The sequence below is a fragment of the Oncorhynchus tshawytscha genome, linkage group LG14 (genome assembly GCF_018296145.1).
Source record: "Oncorhynchus tshawytscha isolate Ot180627B linkage group LG14, Otsh_v2.0, whole genome shotgun sequence".
Taxonomy (NCBI): Eukaryota; Metazoa; Chordata; class Actinopteri; order Salmoniformes; family Salmonidae; genus Oncorhynchus; species Oncorhynchus tshawytscha.
The window spans coordinates 29,860,597-29,880,907 of record NC_056442.1 but is presented as its reverse complement, the minus strand read 5'-3'; the positions used below and the strand labels follow the sequence as shown (position 1 = coordinate 29,880,907).

General features: G+C 44.3%; 1 protein-coding gene across 1 annotated transcript; it reads left to right on the top strand.

The window, feature by feature from the left end:
- Nucleotides 1–4,372: 4,372 nt before the first annotated feature.
- Nucleotides 4,373–5,357, top strand: LOC112267583 (olfactory receptor 2A25-like). Its single transcript, XM_024445788.2, has one exon. It carries the CDS (start codon nt 4,373–4,375, stop codon nt 5,291–5,293), a length of 921 nt encoding a protein of 306 aa, XP_024301556.2. The 3' UTR covers nt 5,294–5,357.
- Nucleotides 5,358–20,311: the final 14,954 nt, after the last annotated feature.

The following is a 20,311-nucleotide window of genomic DNA, read 5'->3' as shown; positions in this document are numbered from 1 at the left end:
GGAATATCTTGGGGTGGTAAATCAGAGTGTACCAAATGGTCTCTGAGATTTCTGCACCGCGAGAATACGACCAAGGGAAGGTCCGAAAACACATTACCGAGACTATCATCGGATTTTAGGATGTGCCAATGTTTGTGAACAATTCCCTTAATTTGTTCAGAGCACTTTGAATTGCGGATAGTTAGAACACAAGAATGCGTCTTTTTGCGAGACTGACCTTGAAAAAGGTCATGTCTCGTTTTGTTTTGTATTTTCTCAATGGTAATATTAATCTGATCATTCTTGTAGCCCCTCTCCTTGAACTTTCTTTGCGTCTCAGCCATATTTCTGTCGAAATCGGATTGTTTTTTGCAAATTCTTTTGATTCGACAGAATTGGCTGTAGGGCAAACAATTTTTCAAGGGAAGTGGGTGACAACTATCAGCCCTCAACAAACTGTCACGATCAGTAGGCTTCCTGTAAAGATCAGTGTATAGAACATTATCTTCACACAAGATCAGAAGATCAAGAAAACTGATTTGACATGTGTCAGATTGCATAGTAAATCTCAGATGATCAGAACAGGAGTTAAGAAAAGCATAGAATGCCTGGAGCTGTTCTGCATCACCCCTCCATAGAACAAAAATATCATCAATATACCGTTTCCAAATAATGTTAGGCAAGAACACATTTTTTGAGAGGATTGAAAATAGACTGTTTCTCCATGTAACCCACATACAAATTAGCATAGTTAGGATCCATGGGGGATCCCATAGCAGTACCTTTCGTCTGAATAAAGAAATAATTTAGAAACATGAAATAGTTATGCGTGAGTACTATTTCAGCCACTGTTCATTAGGGTCACGTTGCAGAAGAAAATGTTCCATAGCTTCAATACCGCCCTCGTGTGGAATATTTGTGTATAACGACTCAACATCAAAAGTAACTAACAAGGTATTCTGAGGGAGAGGATCAAGAGATTCAATGATAGAGATCATACTGCTGGTGTTCTTTACAAAGGAGGGGAGTTGTTCTGCGAGTGGTCTAATAAAAAAGTCAACAAAAGTAGATAGAGGGGCCGTTACTGCATCAATGCCCGCTACAATAGGGCGCCCTGGAGGTTGTGTAACATTCTTGTGTGATTTCGGCAAAGTTATAGAAAGTGGCAATTTTAGGGTGTTGAATAGCCAAAAAATCATGTTATTTTTTGGTTATGTGACCAGAACTTAAATACCCATCTAGGACAGTAAAGATAGTATTCTGAAATTGGGAAGTGGGGTCACTTCTGAGTTTCTTGTATAAGGTGTTGTCAAGCAGCTGTCTATGACACTCATGTACATAAACTGTCCTATCCATGAGTACAACCGACCCACCCTTATCAGCAGGACGAATAAGGACTGACGTATCGGATTGTATATCAAGCAATGCTGGTTTCTCATCCTTAGGTAAATTATGGAAAGATTTGGACCCCTGTTTATTCTTAAGGATATGTCCAACATCATTTTCCACAAGTCTGCAATATGTCTCGATAGAGTGATTGCGATTGGCTGGAGGTATAAAATAACTCTTGCTTCTAAAAGGAGTCGGAGTATGTGCAGGAGAGCAACCTACTGGTTCAATAGAAGTGTCAGAATTAGGGGAGCTAAAGTATTCCCTTAAACGGATATTTCTAAAAAACTTAAACATGTCTACCTTAACATCAAAATCGTTGCACTGGGTTGTAGGCACAAAAGATAACCCTTTATTAAGCAAAGAGACATGGGCAGGGCTCAATATCTTGCTTGATAAATTAAAGACACTCAGTCCCGTGAGTTCTGGGACCATGTGAACAGTCTCCTCTGCCTCTGATAGACATTTCTTCTTACCCGGTCGGATGCAGCATCTCGTCGATGCGCGTGCCTGCGGCCACTTCCGCCTTTCCGTCCGTCCAGTCTCTCGTTGAATAAAAAACTACCACTGGAAGCCGATGAGGCGCTGGTTGTAGAGTGTTGATCAGACAAGGGTGGATCGAAGTAAGCGGCATCCCTCCTGCGTCTGTCACGGAGAGGGGGAGCAGGACCTCTTTTGTCAGGGTTTCTCCAGAAGTAGACTTTACCATCGGCCTTGTCTTTTTTGTCTTGGTTGAATTTCTTGATTATAAGTTCCTTAATTTCTGTAGACAACTTGTCCTGGAGCGCTGTGACACGAGCTTACCAGACCAGCTCAATTACTTCTATGCTCGCTTTGAGGCAAGTAGCACTGAAACATGCATGAGAGCATCCGCTGTTCTGGACGACTGTGTGGTCATGTTCTCCACAGCCGATGTGAGTAAGACCTTTAAACTGGTCCACATTCACAGGGCAGTAGGGCCAGATGAATTACCAGGACGTGTACTCTGAGCATGCGCTGACCAACTGGCAAGTGTCTACACTGACATTTTCAACCTCCCTGTCTGAGTCTGTAATACCAACATGTCTCAACCAGACCACAATAGTCCCTGTGCAAAAGAACACTAAGCTAACCTGCCTAAATGATTACCGACCTGTAGTACTCATGTCTGTAGCCATGAAATGCTTTGAAAGAATGGTCATGCCTCACAGCAACACCATTATCCCAGAAACCCTAGACCCACTCCAATTTTTATACCACCCTAACAGATACACAGATTATATCATCTCTATTGCACTCCACACTGCCCTTTCCCATCTGGACAAAAGGAACACCTATGTAAGAATGTTGTTCATTGACTACAGCTCAACATTCAACACCATAGTGCCCTCAAATCTCATCACTAAGCTAAGGACTATGGGACTAAACACTTACCTCTGCTACTGGATCTTCCTGACGGACCGCCCCCAGGTGTTAAGGGTAGGTAACAACACATCTGCCACTCTGATCCTCAACACGGGGAACCCTCAGGGGTGCTTGCTCAGTCACTTCCTGTACTCCCTGTTCACTCATGACTGCACGGTCAGGAACGACTCCAACACCGTCATCAAGTCTGCCGATACAGGTAGTAGGACTGATCACAGACAACGATGAAGCAGCCTCGAGGGAGGAGGTCAGAGACCTGGCCGTGTGGTGCCAGGACAACAACCTCTCCCTCAACGTGATCAAGACAAAGGAGATGATGATTGTGGACTACAAGAAAAGGAGGACCGAACATGCCCCCATTCTCATCGACAGGGCTGTAGTGGAGAAGGTTGAGAGCTTCAAGTACCTTGGTGTCCACATCACCAACAAGTAACATGGTCCTAGCACACCAAGACACCCGTGAAGAGGGCACGACATAACCTATTCCCCCTCAGGAGACTGAAAAGATTTGGCATCCTCAGATGCTCAAAAGGATCTACAACTGCACCATCGAGAGCATCCTGACTGGTTACATCACTGCCTGGTATGGCAACTGCTCAGCCTCCGACCGCAAGGCACTACAAAGGGTAGTGCGTATGGCCCAGTACATCACTTGGGCCAAGCTTCCTGCCATCAAGGACCTCTATACCAGGCGGTGTCAGAGGAAGGCCCTAAAAATTGTCAAAGACTCCAGCCACCCTAGTCATAGACTGTTCTCTCTGCTACCGCACGGCAAGTGGTACCGGAGCACCAAGTCTAGGTCCAAAAGGCTTCTTCACTGCTTCTACCTCCAAGCCATAATACTCCTGAACAGCTAATCAAAGGGCTACTCAGACCCCTCTTTTACGCTGCTGCTACTCTGTTTATTATCTATGCATAGTCAATGTAACTCTACCTACATGTACATTTTACCTCAATTACCTCGACTAATCGGCCCCCCCACAAATTGACTCTATACCAGCTAGACATGCCCTGTTTAATATACTATTCTCTATGAATTGTTGTATTTCTATAGAATTTAAGAAAGGATTTGAACCCCTTGGAAGGCCAGTGTTACAAAATTGTAGCTGTTTTTCTCTATATGGTTTCCTTGACTCTGAAAATATCAACTTTTCCCCAGGTATTGGTGCTTATTTGCATATCACACCATGACACACTTTCCCCCCCACAAGTATAATAATCAAGTGAGGAGCTGAGTTTAAGCAGTTCAACATGGATTAGAAATGGTTGGTATAAATGTAGGACTTGGCATACTTTAGATGTAATCAATTTATTTAGCATTTTAATGTAATAAGTAATACGAGTGCAAGATACAAAGTATAATATTGTTTGATTTAGGCTAGGAATTATGTTATCAGGAGAATGAAAAAGCATCTATATTGGTGAGTATAGATGTGGGAAAATCTATCACAGTAAGAAGAACAGGTCAATGAATGTTCCATTTAGGTTGTCTGGTCCTTGTGATTTCATTGTTTCAATTTATATTTAAGCTACAGTACTATAGAGGATTATCTACTCTTCATCTAAATTTGACAGCACACCTTTACCATCTACCAGGACCATGGAAAACTCTACTCCCTTTAAGTTCTTTAGGCTTGCTGCATACGGTGATATCGGACAAATGAAGTATTTCTACTTTGCTGTAGTATCTGTTTTATATTTTGTCATCATTCTTGCCAATGCTTTACTTATTGGAGTTATCTACATTGAAAGAAGCCTTCATGAACCCGTGTATCTGTTTCTATGTGCTTTGTTTGTTAATCAGTTGTATGGGAGCACTGGTTTGTTTCCTGCTCTCATGTTTTACTTGCTGTCTGACACACATGATATTTCCCTTCTTTATTGTTATCTCCAGATTTATGTGTTGTACACATATGCTATAACAGAATTTAGTAATTTATCAGTTATGTCATATGACAGGTACATCTCTATTTGTTATCCTCTACAGTATAACAATATTATGACACCTAAAATAGTTTTGGGCTTAATTCTACTGTCCTGGGTGTATTCTTTTTTCCTCAATGCCATCGTTATCTCCCTGAGTTTGCGACTGCAATTTTGTGGTAACGTTCTAGACAGACTGTATTGTGACAACTACTCAGTCGTCAAGCTTGCCTGTTCAAATAATATGCTGAATAACATATGGGGTCTTGTTGGCACTGTGCTTTCTTTTTCTTGTACTATATGTCCTACCATATACTCATATGTAAGAATTCTACAAATATGTTTAAAGTCTTCTAAAGAGACGAAACAGAAAGCATTTAACACCTGTACACCACATATAGCCTCTTTGCTGAACTTCTCCTCTGGCTGCTTATTTGTGATTCTGCAAGGCAGATATGATACTGCACATCTTCCACCTATACTTCGCACTATTTTATTGGTTTATTTTCTAATATGTCCACCACTTTTCAATCCTATTATGTATGGCATTAGGATGGCTAAAATCAGGCAGGCTTGTAAAAAGGTATTGAGGCTTTGACCTAAAACATAATCTGATTGTTATTTTTTTGGTAATAATTAATTGTGTGTTGCTGCTTCTTTTTGCTTCTTTAGACTGTACAAATACATTGTATATTTGGCAAAATGATTTAAGAAATCGTATGTTTTATAATTTATTTTTACCTAGAGTGTTGTCATTTTAGGTATCTGATATTTTATATTTAACCAATTAAATAAGGTGACCCCCAAGCCTCTGTTTTAAAACGTTTCTGGTTTTCTACATTTTTCAATATTAGGGCGAAAATGTATTTTCTGCTGGCAGATGTTTGAGTTTGTTAATAAATAGACTAGGTGAATAGAATAAAATGAGTTGCTACTTGCTCGTCAAAAACTCAACATGTAGTGCCAATGGTGAATGTTTATCAACTCACATTTGATTTGTCACATACACGTGTTTATCAGATGTTATTGAGGGTGTAGTGAAATGCTTGTGTTTCTAGCTCCAACAGTGCAGCAATATCTAACAAGTAACATCTAACAATTTCACAACAAATGCCTAATACACACAAATGTAAGTACAGTACTGGAATTAAGAATATATAAATATATGGACAAGCAATGTCAGAGTGGCATAGACTGAGATACAGTAGATAGTACAGAATACAGTATACACATCTGAGATGAGTAATGCAAGATATGTAAACATTATTAAAGTGGCATTATTAAAGTGACTAGTGTTCCGTTTATTAAAGTGGCCAATGATTTCAAGTCTGTGTATGTAGGCTGCAGCCTCTCTGTGCTAGTGATGGCTATTTAACTGTCTGATGTCCTTGAGATAGAATCTGTTTTTCAGTCTCTCGGTCCCAGCTTTGAAGCACCTGTACCGACTTTGCCTTCTGGATGATAGCTGGGTGAACAGGCAGTGGCTTGGGTGGTTGTTGTCCTTGATGATCTTTTTGGCATTCATGTGACATTGGGTGCTGTAGGTGTCCTGGAGGGCAGGTAGTTTGCCCCCGGTTATACATTGTGTAGACCGCACCACCCTCTGGAGAGCCCTGCGGTTGTGGGCAGTGCAGTTGCCAAACCAGGCGGTGATGCAGGCCGACAGGATGCTCTTAATTGTGCATCTATAAAGGTTTGTGAGGGTTTTAGGTGACAGGCCAAATTTATTCAGCCTCCTGAGGTTGCGTCTTCTTCGCCAAACTGTCTGTGTGGGTGGACCATTTCAGTTTGTCGGTGATGTGTACGCAGAGGAACTTAAAATGTTCCACCTTCTCCACTGGTGTCCCGTCAATGTAGATTGGGGGGTGCTCCCTCTGCTGTTTCCTGAAGTCCACGACCATCTCCTTTGTTTTGTTGATGTTGAGTGAGAGGTTATTTTCCTGACACCACACTCCCAGAGGCCTCGCCTCCTCGCTGTAGGCGGACTCATCATTGTAATCAAGCCTACTACTGTTGTGTCGTCTACAATCTTGATTGAGTTGGAGGCGTGCATCTCCAGGCAGTCTTGGGTGAACAAGGAGTACAGGAGGGGACTGAGCCCTTGTGGGGCCCCAGTGTTGAGGATCAGCGAAGTGGAAGTGTTGTTTCCTATCTTCACCACCTGGGGGGAGGCCCGTCGGGAAGTCGAGGACCCAATTGCACAGGGCAGGGTTCAGGCCCAGGGCTTCAAGCTTAATGATTAGCTTGGAGGTTACTATGGTGTTGAATGCTGAGCTATAGTCAATGAACAGCATTCTTACATATGTAGATATTCCTCTTGTCCAGATTGGATAGGGCAGAATGCACGGGCCGTAAGCAAATTGGAGTGGGTCTAGGGTGACAGGTAAGGTGGAGGTGAAATGATCCTTGACTAGTCTCTCAAAACACTTCATGATAACAGGAGTGAGTGATACGGGCCGATAGTCATTTAGTTCAGTTACCTTTACATTTTTAGGAACAGGGACAATGGTGGCCATCTTGAAGCATGTGGGGAGAGCAGACTGGGATAGGGAGAGAGCACCCTTAAACAGTTTTCAGATTTTGCTGCCTTAAATTTCAATCGAGTTTTTCGCACACTTATCTACACAACCTAATCCACATTTACAAAGTGAAAAAAAAGATACATTTTCTGAAATTATTAAAAAACAGAAAACAAAGAAGTCTTTATACCTCTTGTAAGTTCAGGAGCAAATACTAATAATACGTTTGAATCAGCCTTATTTCCATTATGGTCACCTTATTGCATGGATCAAAAACATTATATAGATACACATTACATACACTACCAGTCAAAAGTTTGGACACACCTACTCATTCAAGGGTTTTTCTTTATTTTCACTATTTAGTGAGGGTTAGGGATAACGTTGGTTATCTGAAAGCCATTTACTGATATTGGATAACTCTGATCTCTTTCACTGAGGTTTTGTTCTTATGGGACACGAGTGGACCAGAATCATCAGCATAGAAAAACGATTTACATTTGTTGAATGAGGTCCTTATGCTTGCAAAAATAGCGGTTCTCATGATTTAAAAATATCTCCCCGTGTCTGTCAGAACCCTTAGTTGGAAAGTACATTTCAAACAATGATTAAACCTCAGAACCAGCAATGAACCAGCTTTATGAGCATTTCTGGGACAATTTAAAGATGGACATGAACTGAACAAAAATATAAACGCAACATGCAACGATTTCAAAGATTTTACTGAGTTACAGTTCATGTAAAGTTACAGTTCAGTCAATTTAAGTTCAGTCAATTTAAATAAATTTATTTGACCCTCATCTATGGATTTCACATGACTGGGAATACAGATATGCATCTGTTGGTCAAAGATACCTTAAGAAAAGGTAGGGGCATGAATCAGAAAGCCAGTCAGTATCTGGTGTGAACACCATTTGCATCATGTAGTGCGACACATCTCCTTCATATAGAGTTGATCAGACAGTGGAATGTTGTCCCACTCATCTTCAATGGCTGTGTGAAGTTGCTGGATATTGGCATGAACTGGAACATGCTGTCATACATGTTGATCAAGAGCACCCCAAGCATGCTCAATGGTTTACATGTCTGATGAGTATGGAAGAACTAGGACATTTTCAGCACCCAGGACTTGTACAGCGCATTTAGAAAGTATTCAGACCTCTTGACTTTTTCCACATTTTGTTGCGTTACAGCCTTATGCATGGGGCCATACATTATCATGCTGAAACAGGAGGTGATGTCGGCAGATGAATGGCACAACAATGGGCTTCAGGATCTTGTCACGGTATCTCTTTGCATTCAAATTGCCATCGATAAAATGCAATTGTGTATGTTGTCCGTAGCTTATGCGTGTACATACGCACTGCACAATGCGTCACTCCCTGTTGAACACGGAATGAGGGGGAACTCAGTTTGTTGTTTTGGAAAATTTTGAAAGTCTATTGAAAAAGTTTAGTTACTAGATAGTTACCATTTGAGTTTAGATCCTGCGACGCGGTTGGCATCAGTTGTAGCAGCTAGCCTAGCTGCCTATCAAGCTAGCGTGGTTTTGTTGAGGTCTTGAACGCAGCCCACGATGCGGTTAGATATTGTGGCAGGGACCTCAGATTTTCCCTGGCTTGTGGCTGTCTAGATCCCTATTGTTGTTATTGTTGTTTCCAATCTTTCCTACATAAGAGACACCGTTGGCATTACCCATATGGTTGATGAGGATATTGCAAACTCCATATTGCAAATGTATGGTCCCTTACTAGACGTCCACGAGTGTTATTAAAATAGGCCGGCGGCCCCAGGGCCAGATCTCCTGGGAAGTCATCAAATAAAGTCTCTCTGACATTGGGTTTCCGACATTTCTGGAAAATTATTGCAAATGGACAAAACATCACCAAACAGACATGGCCGTCTCTCCTAAAAGGAAAAGACTTTGAAGGCGAAACTCGGTGAGCACAGTTTGGCCAAATGGGCTTTTAGCCCAGAAACAAGATGGCATCGAGGCCTCAACACTTTTTGAGTTAAGGTCCATTTTCTGGGATTATAGGTCAAAACCGGTAATACACCGCTAATTTGACCACTTCACTTCAATGTACATAAACCTACGGTGTAAGAAAAAAAAGAACCAGACAGAAATATTTCAATGTCTTTTTGGTGATGAAACCCCCCCCACATTTCTTTATCCAAAAATGTTATAGATCCAGTTGCGGCATGTTCAAATGAATCTGTTAAGGCAGGTTTTGGAGCTGTATGTGATTTATGTGATTTTCTGAACTCACACACACACATAGTCAATGAGGAGTGACACAGTGTGAGGTTTACAGATACACAGAGCCTGCAATTATTTATTTTTCACCTTTATTTATCCAGGGAGGCCAACTGTGACCTGGCCAAGATAAAGCAAAGCAGTGCAACACAAACAACAACACAGTCAATAACACAGGCAGATAAGGTAATAAATCGGCCATAGTGGCGAAATAATTACAATTTAGCAATTAAACACTGGAGTGATAGATGTGCAGAAGATGAATGTACAAGTAGAGATACTGGGGTGCAAAAAAACAAAAACAATATGGGGATGGGGTAGTTGGGTGGGCTATTTACAGATGGGCTATGTACAGGTGCAATGATCTGTAAGCTGCTCTGACAGCTGATGCTTGAAGTTAGTGAGGGAGATATGAGTCTCCAGCTTCAGTGATTTTTGCAATTCGTTCTAGTCATTGGCAGCAGAGAACTGGAAGGAAAGGCGGCCAAAGTAGGAATTGGCTTTGGGGGTGACCAGTGAAATATACCTGCTGGAGTGCGTGCTATGGGTGGGTGCTGCTATGGTGACCAGTGAGCTGAGATAAGGTGGAGATTTACCTAGCAAAGACATATAGATGACCTGGAGCCAATTGGGTTTGGCGACGAATATGAAGCGAGGGCCAGCCAACGAGAGCATACAGGTTGCAGTGGTGGCTAGTGTATGGAGCTTTGGTGATAAAACGGATGGTACTGTGATAGACTGCATCCATGTTGCTGAGTAGAGTGTTGGAGGCTATTTTGTAAATTACATCCCCGAAGTCAAGGATCGGTAGGATAGTCAGTTTTATGAGGGTATGTTTGGCACCATGAGTGAAGGATGCTTTGTTGCGAAATCGGAAGCCAATTCTAGATTTAATTTTGGATTGGAGATGCTTAATGTGAGTCTTGAAGGAGAGAGTTTACAGTCTAACCAGACACCTAGGTATTTGTAGTTGGCCACAAATTCTAAATCAGAACCGTGCAGAGTAGTGATGCTAGACGGGCGGGCAGGTGTGGGCAGCGATTGGTTGAAAAGCATGCATTTAGTTTACTTGCAGTTGGAGGCCATGGAAGGAGAGTTGTATAGCATTGAAGCTCGTCTGGAGGTTAGTTAATTCTTAGCGCCAGTGGGACTCCTATTGACAACTTCCGGTGAAATTGGAGGGCGCGCAATTCAAATAAATAATCATAGAAGTTATGGATATTAAACGTTTAGGTACATACAAGTGTCTTATATCGGTTAAAAGCTTAAATTCTTGTTCATCTACCTGCATTGTCCGATTTATAATAGGCTTAACAGCGAAAGCATGCCTTGTTATTGTTTGAGGACGGTGCCCCACAATATATTTTTCAACCTGCACAGGCTTCATAAAATCACAAATAGCCATTAAATATTCACTTACTTTTTGAAAATCTTCCTCTGATTTGCAATCCAAAGTGTCCCAGCTACAACATGTATGCTTGTTTTGTTAGATAAAATCTTCTTTATATCCCAAAAAGTCAGTTTATTTGGAGCCATCGATTTGAGTAATCCACTCGTTCAACATGCAGAGAAAGGAATCCAAAAAGCTTTGCTAAACTTTGTTAAAACAAGTCCAAATATGTTTCTATAAAATCCTCAGGTACCCTAAAGTGTAATTAAACTATAATATTTCATACGGAATGAAGTATGTCCAATAGGAAAGGAAAATTAGCAGGTGCGCTACCTCTTCGTCGCACGCGCACAGACTGATTTCCAGCTCTGACTCCCAGTACTAAAATTCAAAATTCTTCCTTGTTTGGGAAGAAACAAGCCTGAAACCTTCAACAAAGACTGTTGACATCTAGTGGAAGCCATAGGAATTGGTTATGACCTTCCATTGACCTTCCATATCAAAAAAAATAAAATAAAATCTCCTACCATATCTATTGTGTTATAGTCACAGACATTATTATTATTATTTTTTAAAATTATTATTATTACTTTTTTTACCCCTTTTTCTCCCCAATTTCATGGTATCCAATTGTTGTAGTAGCTACTATCTTGTCTCATCGCTACAACTCCCGTACGGGCTCGGGAGAGACGAAGGTTGAAAGTCATGCGTCCTCCGATACACAACCCAACCAAGCCGCACTGCTTCTTAACACAGCGCGCATCCAACCCGGAAGCCAGCCGCACCAATGTGTAGGAGGAAACACCGTGTACCTGGCCACCTTGGTTAGCGCGCACTGCGCCCGGCCCGCCACAGGAGTCGCTGGTGCACGTTGAGACAAGGACACCCCTACTGACCAAGCCCTCCCTAACCCGGACGATGCTAGGCCAATTGTGCGTCGCCCCACGGACCTCCCGGTCGTGGCCGGTTACGACAGATCCTGGGCGCGAACCCAGGGACTCTGATGGCACAGCTGCCGCTGCAGTACAGCGCCCTTAACCACTGCGCCACCCGAGAGGCCCCCACAGACATTATTTGAACATTTCTACAAACTTCAAAGTGTTTTCTATCCAATTGTACCAATTATTTGCATATCCTGGCTTCTGGGCCTGTGTAACATGTAGTTTACTTTGGGCATGTCAGTCAGTCGGTAATTCAGAAAAAAGGACCCTAGCCTGAAGAAGTTTTAACACAGTGTCCAAAGAAGGGTCAGTTGTATAAAGAATGCTGTCGTCTGCGTAGAGGTGGATCAGAGAATCGCCAGCAGCAAGAGAGACATCATTGATGTATACACAGAAAAGAGTTGGCCCGAGAATTGAACCCTGTGGCACCCCCATAGAGACTGCCAGAGGTCCGGACAACAGGCCCTCTGTTTTAACACACTGAACTCTGTCTGAGAAGTAGTTAGTGAACCATGCGAGGCAGTCATTTGAGAAACCAAGGCTGTTGAGTCTGCCGATAAGAATGCGGTGATTGACAGAGTCGAAAGCCTTGGCCAGGTCGATGAATACGGCTACACAGTATTGTCTTTTATCGATGGCGGTTATGATATCGTTTAGGACCTTGAGTGTGGCTGAGGTGCACCCATAACCAGCTCGGAAACCAGATTGCATAGTGGAGAAGGTACAGTGGAATTCGAAATGGCCGGTGATCTGTTTGTTAATAAAGAAGCAATACAACTGGCCTTCCTTAGACTAGTTGAGTATCTGGAGCATCAGAATTTGTGGGTTCGATTATAGGCTCAAAATGGCCAGAAACAAAGAACTTTCTTCTGAAACTCGTCAGTCTATTCTTTTCCTGAGAAATGAAGGGTATTCCATGTGAAAAATTGCCAAGAAACTGAAGATCTTGTACAACGCTGTGTACTACTCCCTTCACAGAACAGCGCAAACTGACTCTAACCAGAATAGAAAGAGGAGTGGAAGGCCCCGGTTCCCAACTGAGCAAGAGGACAAGTACATTAGTCTCTAGTTTGAGAAACAGATGCCTCACAAGTCCTCCACTGGCAGCTTCATTAAATAGTACCTTCAAAACAAGTCTCGACATCAACAGTGAAGAGGCAACTCCGGGATGCTGGCCTTCTAGGCAGAAATCCTCTGTCCAGTGTCTGTGTTCTTTTGCCCATCTTAATCTTGACTTTTCATTGGCCAGTCTGAGTTATGGATTTTTCTTTGCAACTCTGGTAATTATTTTCTTAAACCTTCTGGAACTGTACTATTGTGTAACAATAGCGAGGATATATACTGTGAGTACCGGTACAGAGTCAATGTGCGGGGGCACTGGTTAGTCGAGGTAAAATGTACATGTAGATATAGTTAAAGTGATTATGCATAGATAATAAACAGAGAGTAGCAGCAACGTACAAGAGAGGTCTGGGTAGCCCTTTGATTAGCTGTTCAGGAGTCATATGGCTTGGAGGTAGAAGCAGTGATGAAGCCTTTTGAACCTAGATTAGGCGCTCCGGTACTACTTGTTGTGTGGTAGCAGAGAGAACAGTATATGACTAGGGTGGCTGGAGTCTTTGAAAATTTCCTCTGACACCGCCTGGTATAGAGGTCCTGGATGGCAGGAAGCTTGGCCCCAGTGATGTACTGGGCCATACGCACTACCCTCTGTAGTGCCTTGCGGTCGGAGGCCGAGCAGTTGCCATACCAGGCAGTGATGCTCTCGATGGTGCAGCTGTAGAACCTTTTGAGGATCTGAGAACCCATGCAAATCTTTTCAGTCTCCTGAGGGGGAATAGGTTTTGCCGTGCCTTCTTCATGACTGTCTTGGTGTGCTTGGACCATGTTTGTTTGTTGGTGATGTGGACACCTAGGAACCTGAAGCTCTCAACCTGCTCTACTACAGCGCCGTCGATGAGAATGGGGGCATGCTCGGTCCTCCTTTTCTTGTTGTCCACAATCATCTCCTTTGTCTTGATCACATTGAGGGAGAGGTTGTTGTCCTGGCGCCAGGTCTCTGACCTCCTCCCTATAGACTGTCTCGTTGTTGTCAGTGATCAGGCCTACCACTGCTGTGTCATCAGCAAACTTAATGATGGTGTTGGAGTCGGGCCTGACCGTGCAGTCATGAGTGAACAGGGAGTACAGGAGGAGACTGAGCATGCACCCCTGTGGGGTCTCCGTGTTGAGGATCAGATTGGCGGATGTGTTGTTACCTACCCTTACTACCTGGGGGCGGCCCGTCAGGAAGTCCAGGATCCAGTTGCATAGGGAGGTGTTTCGTCCCAGGGTCCTTAGCTTAGTGATGAGCTTTGAGGGCAATATGGTGTTGAACGCTGATTTGTAGTCAATGAATAGCATTGTTCCTTTTCGTCCAGGTGAGAAAGGGCAGTGTGAACTGCAATAGAGATTGCATCATCTGTGGATCTGTTAGGGCAGTAGGCAAATTGAAGTGGGTCTAGGGTTTCTAGGATAATGGTGTTGATGTGAAACATGACCAGCCTTTCAAAGCATTTCATGGCTACAGACGTGAGTTCTACGGGTCGCTAGTCATTTAGGCTGGTTACCTTAGTGTTCTTGGGCACAGGGACTATGGTTGTCTGCTTGAAACATGTTGGTATTGTAGGGCCCAGGGACTATGGTCGTCTGCTTGAAACATGCTTGAAAATGTCAATGAAGACACTTGCCAGTTGGTCAGCGCATGCTCAGAGTACACGTCCTGGTAGTTCGTCTGGTCCTGTGGCCTTGTGAATGTTGACCTGTTTAAAGATCTTACTCACATTGGCTGCGGAGAGCGTGATCACCCATTCATCTGGAACAGCTGATGCTCTCATGCATGTTTCAATGTTACTTTCCTCGAAGCGAGCATAGAAGTAACTTAGCAGGCTCTTAACTTGGTAGGCTCCACTCAGTGCACATCCACACCCAAAAACCAACCTCGAAATCAAAAACCAACGCCTGTAACAATTACCATGCTTACTTGCGCACCATTATCCCAATATTAATCGGGATACTCAAGTATTCTGTTTTTGAGTTGATCCATATAGACATATCCCGTTTATAATTACCCGAAACAAGTTGTATCCCGGTTATGAGAAACCCAGATTAGATGCCTGGGATATACGGATCTAAGATGTGATACTGTGGCATGTTGTAAGGGTTTTCCTCCTCTTCGTCTGAAGAGTGTCGCAAGGATCGGACCAAGATGCAGTGTGGTAAGTGTCCATAATTTATTTAATGAAGACAAAAATGAAAACTTCAATTTACAAAAACAACAAATGTGAAAACCGAAAACCGAAAACAGTACCGTGTGGTGAAAAGCACAGCCACGGAAACAATCACCCACAAACAAACAGTGATTGAGAATCATACTTAGGTAGCCTGAATTTCAGAGACAACTAACGACACCTGCCTCTGATTGAGAACCATACTAGGCCGAGTACAGAAAACCAACCTAGAAACACAAAACATAGAATGCCCACCCAACTCACGTCCTGACCAATCCAAAAAAACAAATAACAAAAATACTAGGGTCAGAATGTGACAGTACCCCCCTCCCAAGGTAAGGACTACGGCCGCAAAACCTGAACCTATAGGGGAGGGTCTGGGTGGGCATCTGTCCGCGGTGGCGGCTCTGGTGCTGGACGTGGACCCCACTCCATCATTGTCTTTGTCCACCTCCTTAGCGTCCTTTGAGTGGCGACCCTCCAAGAGTCTAGCGTCCTTTGAGTGGCGACCCTCGCCGCCAATCTTGGCCTCGGAACCCTAACAAGGGACTGAGGTAGCTCAGGACTGAGGGGTAGCTCAGGACTGAGGGGTAGCTCAGGACTGAGAGATAGCTCAGGCTGGTTGACGGCTCTGGCAGCTCCTGGCTGACTGACGGCTCTGGCAGCTCCTGGCTGACTGATGGCTCTGGCAGATCCTGGCTGATTGACGGCTAGAGTCTCCCGTCTGTCCAGAGCCGCTAAAGTCTCCCGTCTGTCCAGAGCCGCTAGAGTCTCCCGTCTGTCCAGAGCCGCCAGAGTCTCCCGTCTAGGATTTCCTTCCAAGTCCAAGAGTCTTGTGTTTTCGGCCGCTGTTGCTGCTGCCCGTTACCACGCTGCTTGGTTCTTGGTTGGTGGGTGATTCTGTAAGGATTTTCCTCCACTTCGTCTGAAGAGGAGGTGTCACAAGGATCGGACCGAGATGCAGCGTGGTAAGTGTCCATAATGTATTTAATGAAGACAAAAATGAACACTTCCATTTACAAAAACAACAAATGTGAAAACCGAAAACAGTACCGTGTGGTGAAAAGCACAGCCACGGAAACAATCACCCACGAACAAACAGTGAAACCCAGGCTACCTAAGTATGATTCTCAATCAGAGACAACTAATGACACCTACCTCTGATTGAGAACCATACTAGGGCCGAACACAAAACATAGAATGCCCACCCAACTCACATCCTGACCAATCCAAACAAACAAATAACACAAATACTAGGGTCAGAACGTGACACATGTAAACATCTTATCCTGTTTACTGTTGTTTTTGCAGTCTGCCCAGGCACAGTTAAGCATATCATGGGTGTTGTGTGATGTTTTCATCAGATTGTCAAATAAATCACTTCAAAAAGTAGGCTACCCGAGCAGTTCAATCCACCATAATAGTTAAGCCTACTATAATGTATTTACTATTTACTACTGGCTACTATAAGCAGTTTCTGCTTAGAATTTCCGACATTTGGTAGGCCATTTTTTCTGTCAACTACAGTTAAATACATGCAGCTTCTCTTCTTTAATAACTTTTAGCCCCAGAAGACTAAATAAAGTAGTGCTCACATTGATAAAATGAATGCATTAGTAATCTACATTGAAGATATATAACGATTCTGGATATTGGCAAGAACTGGAACACGCTGTTGTACACGTCGATCCAGAGTATCCCAAACAGGTTCAATGTGTGACATGTTGGGTGAGTATGCAGGCCATGGACGAACTGGGACATTTTCAGCTTCCAGGAATTCTGTACAGATCCTTACAACATGGGGCTGTGCATTATCATGCTGAAACATGAGGTGATGGAATGGATGAATGGCACAACAATGGGCCTCAGGTATTCGTCATGGTAACTCTGTGCATTCAAATTGAGCTGATGTGAAATGGTCTGATGTGATTGGTTAAAAGACCAATTAGTCTAAAAAAATAACAAAAGTGGGCTTCCTGCTTGAACACAGCCATGTAGTCATCTTGTTACCTTGACCAATTAATGTCCCACTGCAGTCAAAAAATTGATTTTCCTGTGTTTTATATACACTGCTCAAAAAAATAAAGGGAACACTTAAACAACACAATGTAACTCCAAGTCAATCACTCTTCTGTGAAATCAAACTGTCCACTTAGGAAGCAACACTGATTGACAATGCATTTCACATGCTGTTGTGCAAATGGAATAGACAACAGGTGGAAATTATAGGCAATTAGCAAGACACCCCCAATAAAGGAGTGGTTCTGCAGGTGGTGACCACAGACCACTTCTCAGTTCCTATGCTTCCTGGCTGATGTTTTGGTCACTTTTGAATGCTGGCGGTGCTTTCACTCTAGTGGTAGCATGAGACGGAGTCTACAACCCACACAAGTGGCTCAGGTAGTGCAGCTCATCCAGGATGGGACATCAATGCGAGCTGTGGCAAGGTTTGCTGTGTCTGTCAGCGTAGTGTCCAGAGCATGGAGGCACTACCAGGAGACAGGCCAGTACATCAGGAGACGTGGAGGAGGACGTAGGAGGGCAACAACCCAGCAGCAGGACCGCTACCTCCGCCTTTGTGCAAGGAGGAGCAGGAGGAGCACTGCCAGAGCCCTGCAAAATGACCTCCAGCAGGCCACAAATGTGCATGTGTCTGCTCAAACGGTCAGAAACAGACTCCATGAGGGTGGTATGAGGGCCCGACGTCCACAGGTGGGGGTTGTGCTTACAGCCCAACACCGTGCAGGACGTTTGGCATTTGCCAGAGAACACCAAGATTGGCAAATTCGCCACTGGCGCCCTGTGCTCTTCACAGATGAAAGCAGGTTCACACTGAGCACGTGACAGATGTGACAGAGTCTGGAGAAGCCGTGGAGAACGTTCTACTGCTTGCAACATCCTCCAGCATGACCGGTTTGGCGGTGGGTCAGTCATGGTGTGGGGTGGCATTTCTTTGGGGGGCCGCACAGCCCTCCATGTGCTCACCAGAGGTAGCCTGACTGCCATTAGGTACCAAGATGAGATCCTCAGACCCCTTGTGAGACCATATGCTGGTGCGGTTGGCCCTGGGTTCCTCCTAATGCAAGACAATGCTAGACCTCATGTGGCTGGAGTGTGTCAGCAGTTCCTGCAAGAGGAAGACATTGATGCTATGGACTGGCCCGCCCGCTCCCCAGACCTGAATCCAATTGAGCACATCTGGGACATCATGTCTTGCTCCATCCACCAACGCCACATTACACCACAGACTGTCCAGGAGTTGGCGGATGCTTTAGTCCAGGTCTGGGAGGAGATCCCTCAGGAGACCATCCGCCACCTCATCAGGGGCATGCCCAGGCGTTGTAGGGAGGTCATACAGGCACGTCTATCCTGAGCTGCCAGAGCCGCCGGTCTGTCCTGAGCCGCCAGAGCTGCCAGTCTGTCCTGAGCCGTCACAGCCGTCAGCCAGCCAGGAGCCGCCAGAGCCGTCAGCCAGCCAGGAGCCGCCAGGGTTGTCAGCCAGCCAGGAGCCGCCAGAGCCGTCAGCCAGCCAGGAGCCGCCAGAGCCGTCAGCCAGCCAGGAGCATCCAGAGCCGTCAGCCAGCCAGGAGCTTCCAGAGCCGTCAGTCAGCCAGGAGCTGCCAGAGCCGTTAATCAGCCAGGAGCTGCCAGAGCCGTCAGCCAGCCAGGAGCTGCCAGAGCCATCAGCCAGCCAGGAGCTGCCAGAGCCGTCCTTCACTCCGGAGCTGCCGGAGTCTCCCGCCTGTCCGGCATCTCCCGCCTGTCCGGCGCTGCCGGAGACTCCCGCCTGTCCGGCGCTGCCGGAATCTCCCGTCCATTCGGGACCCATGGCTAGCGTCCCCAGTCGGAGGTCGGCGGCGAGGGTCGCCGCTCGTAAGAGGCCACGGGGGTGGTTGAGGAGGCGGACAAAAACTGTGGTGAAGTGGGGTCCACGTCCCACACCAGAGCCGCCACCGTGGACAGACGCCCACCCAGACCCTCCCTATAGGTTCAGTCCTCACCTTTGGGGGGGGTGCTTTCACGTTCTGACCATAGTTCTGTTATTTTATTCTTTATTTTAGTGTGGTCAGGGTGTGAGTTGGTGTGGGCAGTCTGTTTGTTTTTCTATGTTGGTTTTTGTGTTCGGCCTAGTATGTTCTCAATCAGAGGCAGGTGTCGTTAGTTGTCTCTGATTGAGAATCATACTTAGGTAGTCTGGGTTTCACTTTTGGTTTGTGGGTGTTTGTTTCCGTGTGAGTATTTGGGCCACACGGTACTGTTTCGATTTTTGTTTTGTTGACATTGTTTATTGTTTTGTATTTTAGTGTTCAGCTCGTTTTGAATAAATCATCATGAACACTTACGACGCTGCGCTTTGGTCCGATCCTTCTTCCACCTCTGAATGCCGTTACAACTACAGACACCCTGGTTCGAATCCAGGCTGTATCACAACCGGCTGTGATTGGGAGTCCCATAGGGAAGTGCACAATTGGCACAGCATCGTCCGGGTTTGGCTGGTGTAGGCCGTCATTGTAAATAAGAATTTGTTCTGAAGTGAAAATAGATGTTTTAGGCCTACTGTATATATCCTGTTCTTATATTTCACTTAAGAAGACAATGCCAGTTATGTGCATAATTGTTAACTTAGGCCTACTACTGATTCAAGTTCATTTCCACCTATTGTTGAAGCATTAACTTTAACATTGATCTTGTGTCTAATCCTCTGACTGATAAAAAGGCATGTTTGTCTTTGGGGAGATTTACTCAAACATCAAGCCACCATAAAACACTGCCTTCCTCTCTCATAGGCCTGAATGTTCATTTTTCCCATTGACATAACTGCACGATTGAGGCAAAAAATTGCGAAGTTCCAAATGTATTTTTCAAGTTAGAATTCTATGCATAATCCCTTGATCAAAGCATCCGTTCATACACAATACTAAGCACTTCATATGTGACACAGTAAAGCCCAATCAATATAATGATCATAAACAAGCCTATTTAAGTTAGAATTGAATGATGAACTTTTCCCAAAACAGGGGAATTAGCTCTCCTATGTCCTCCTCACTGTTTGCACTAGAGACATGTGTACCACCTATGCTTCACTATTTTATAATATGCCCACCAATTTTCAATCCTATTATATATGGAGAGAGGCTGGCCAAACTAAGACAGGCTTGTAAAAACATACTAGATCTGTACCCTAAAATATGAATCTTCATGATTGCTTCATTGTGCCATTGAATTTAACTATTTGCTTA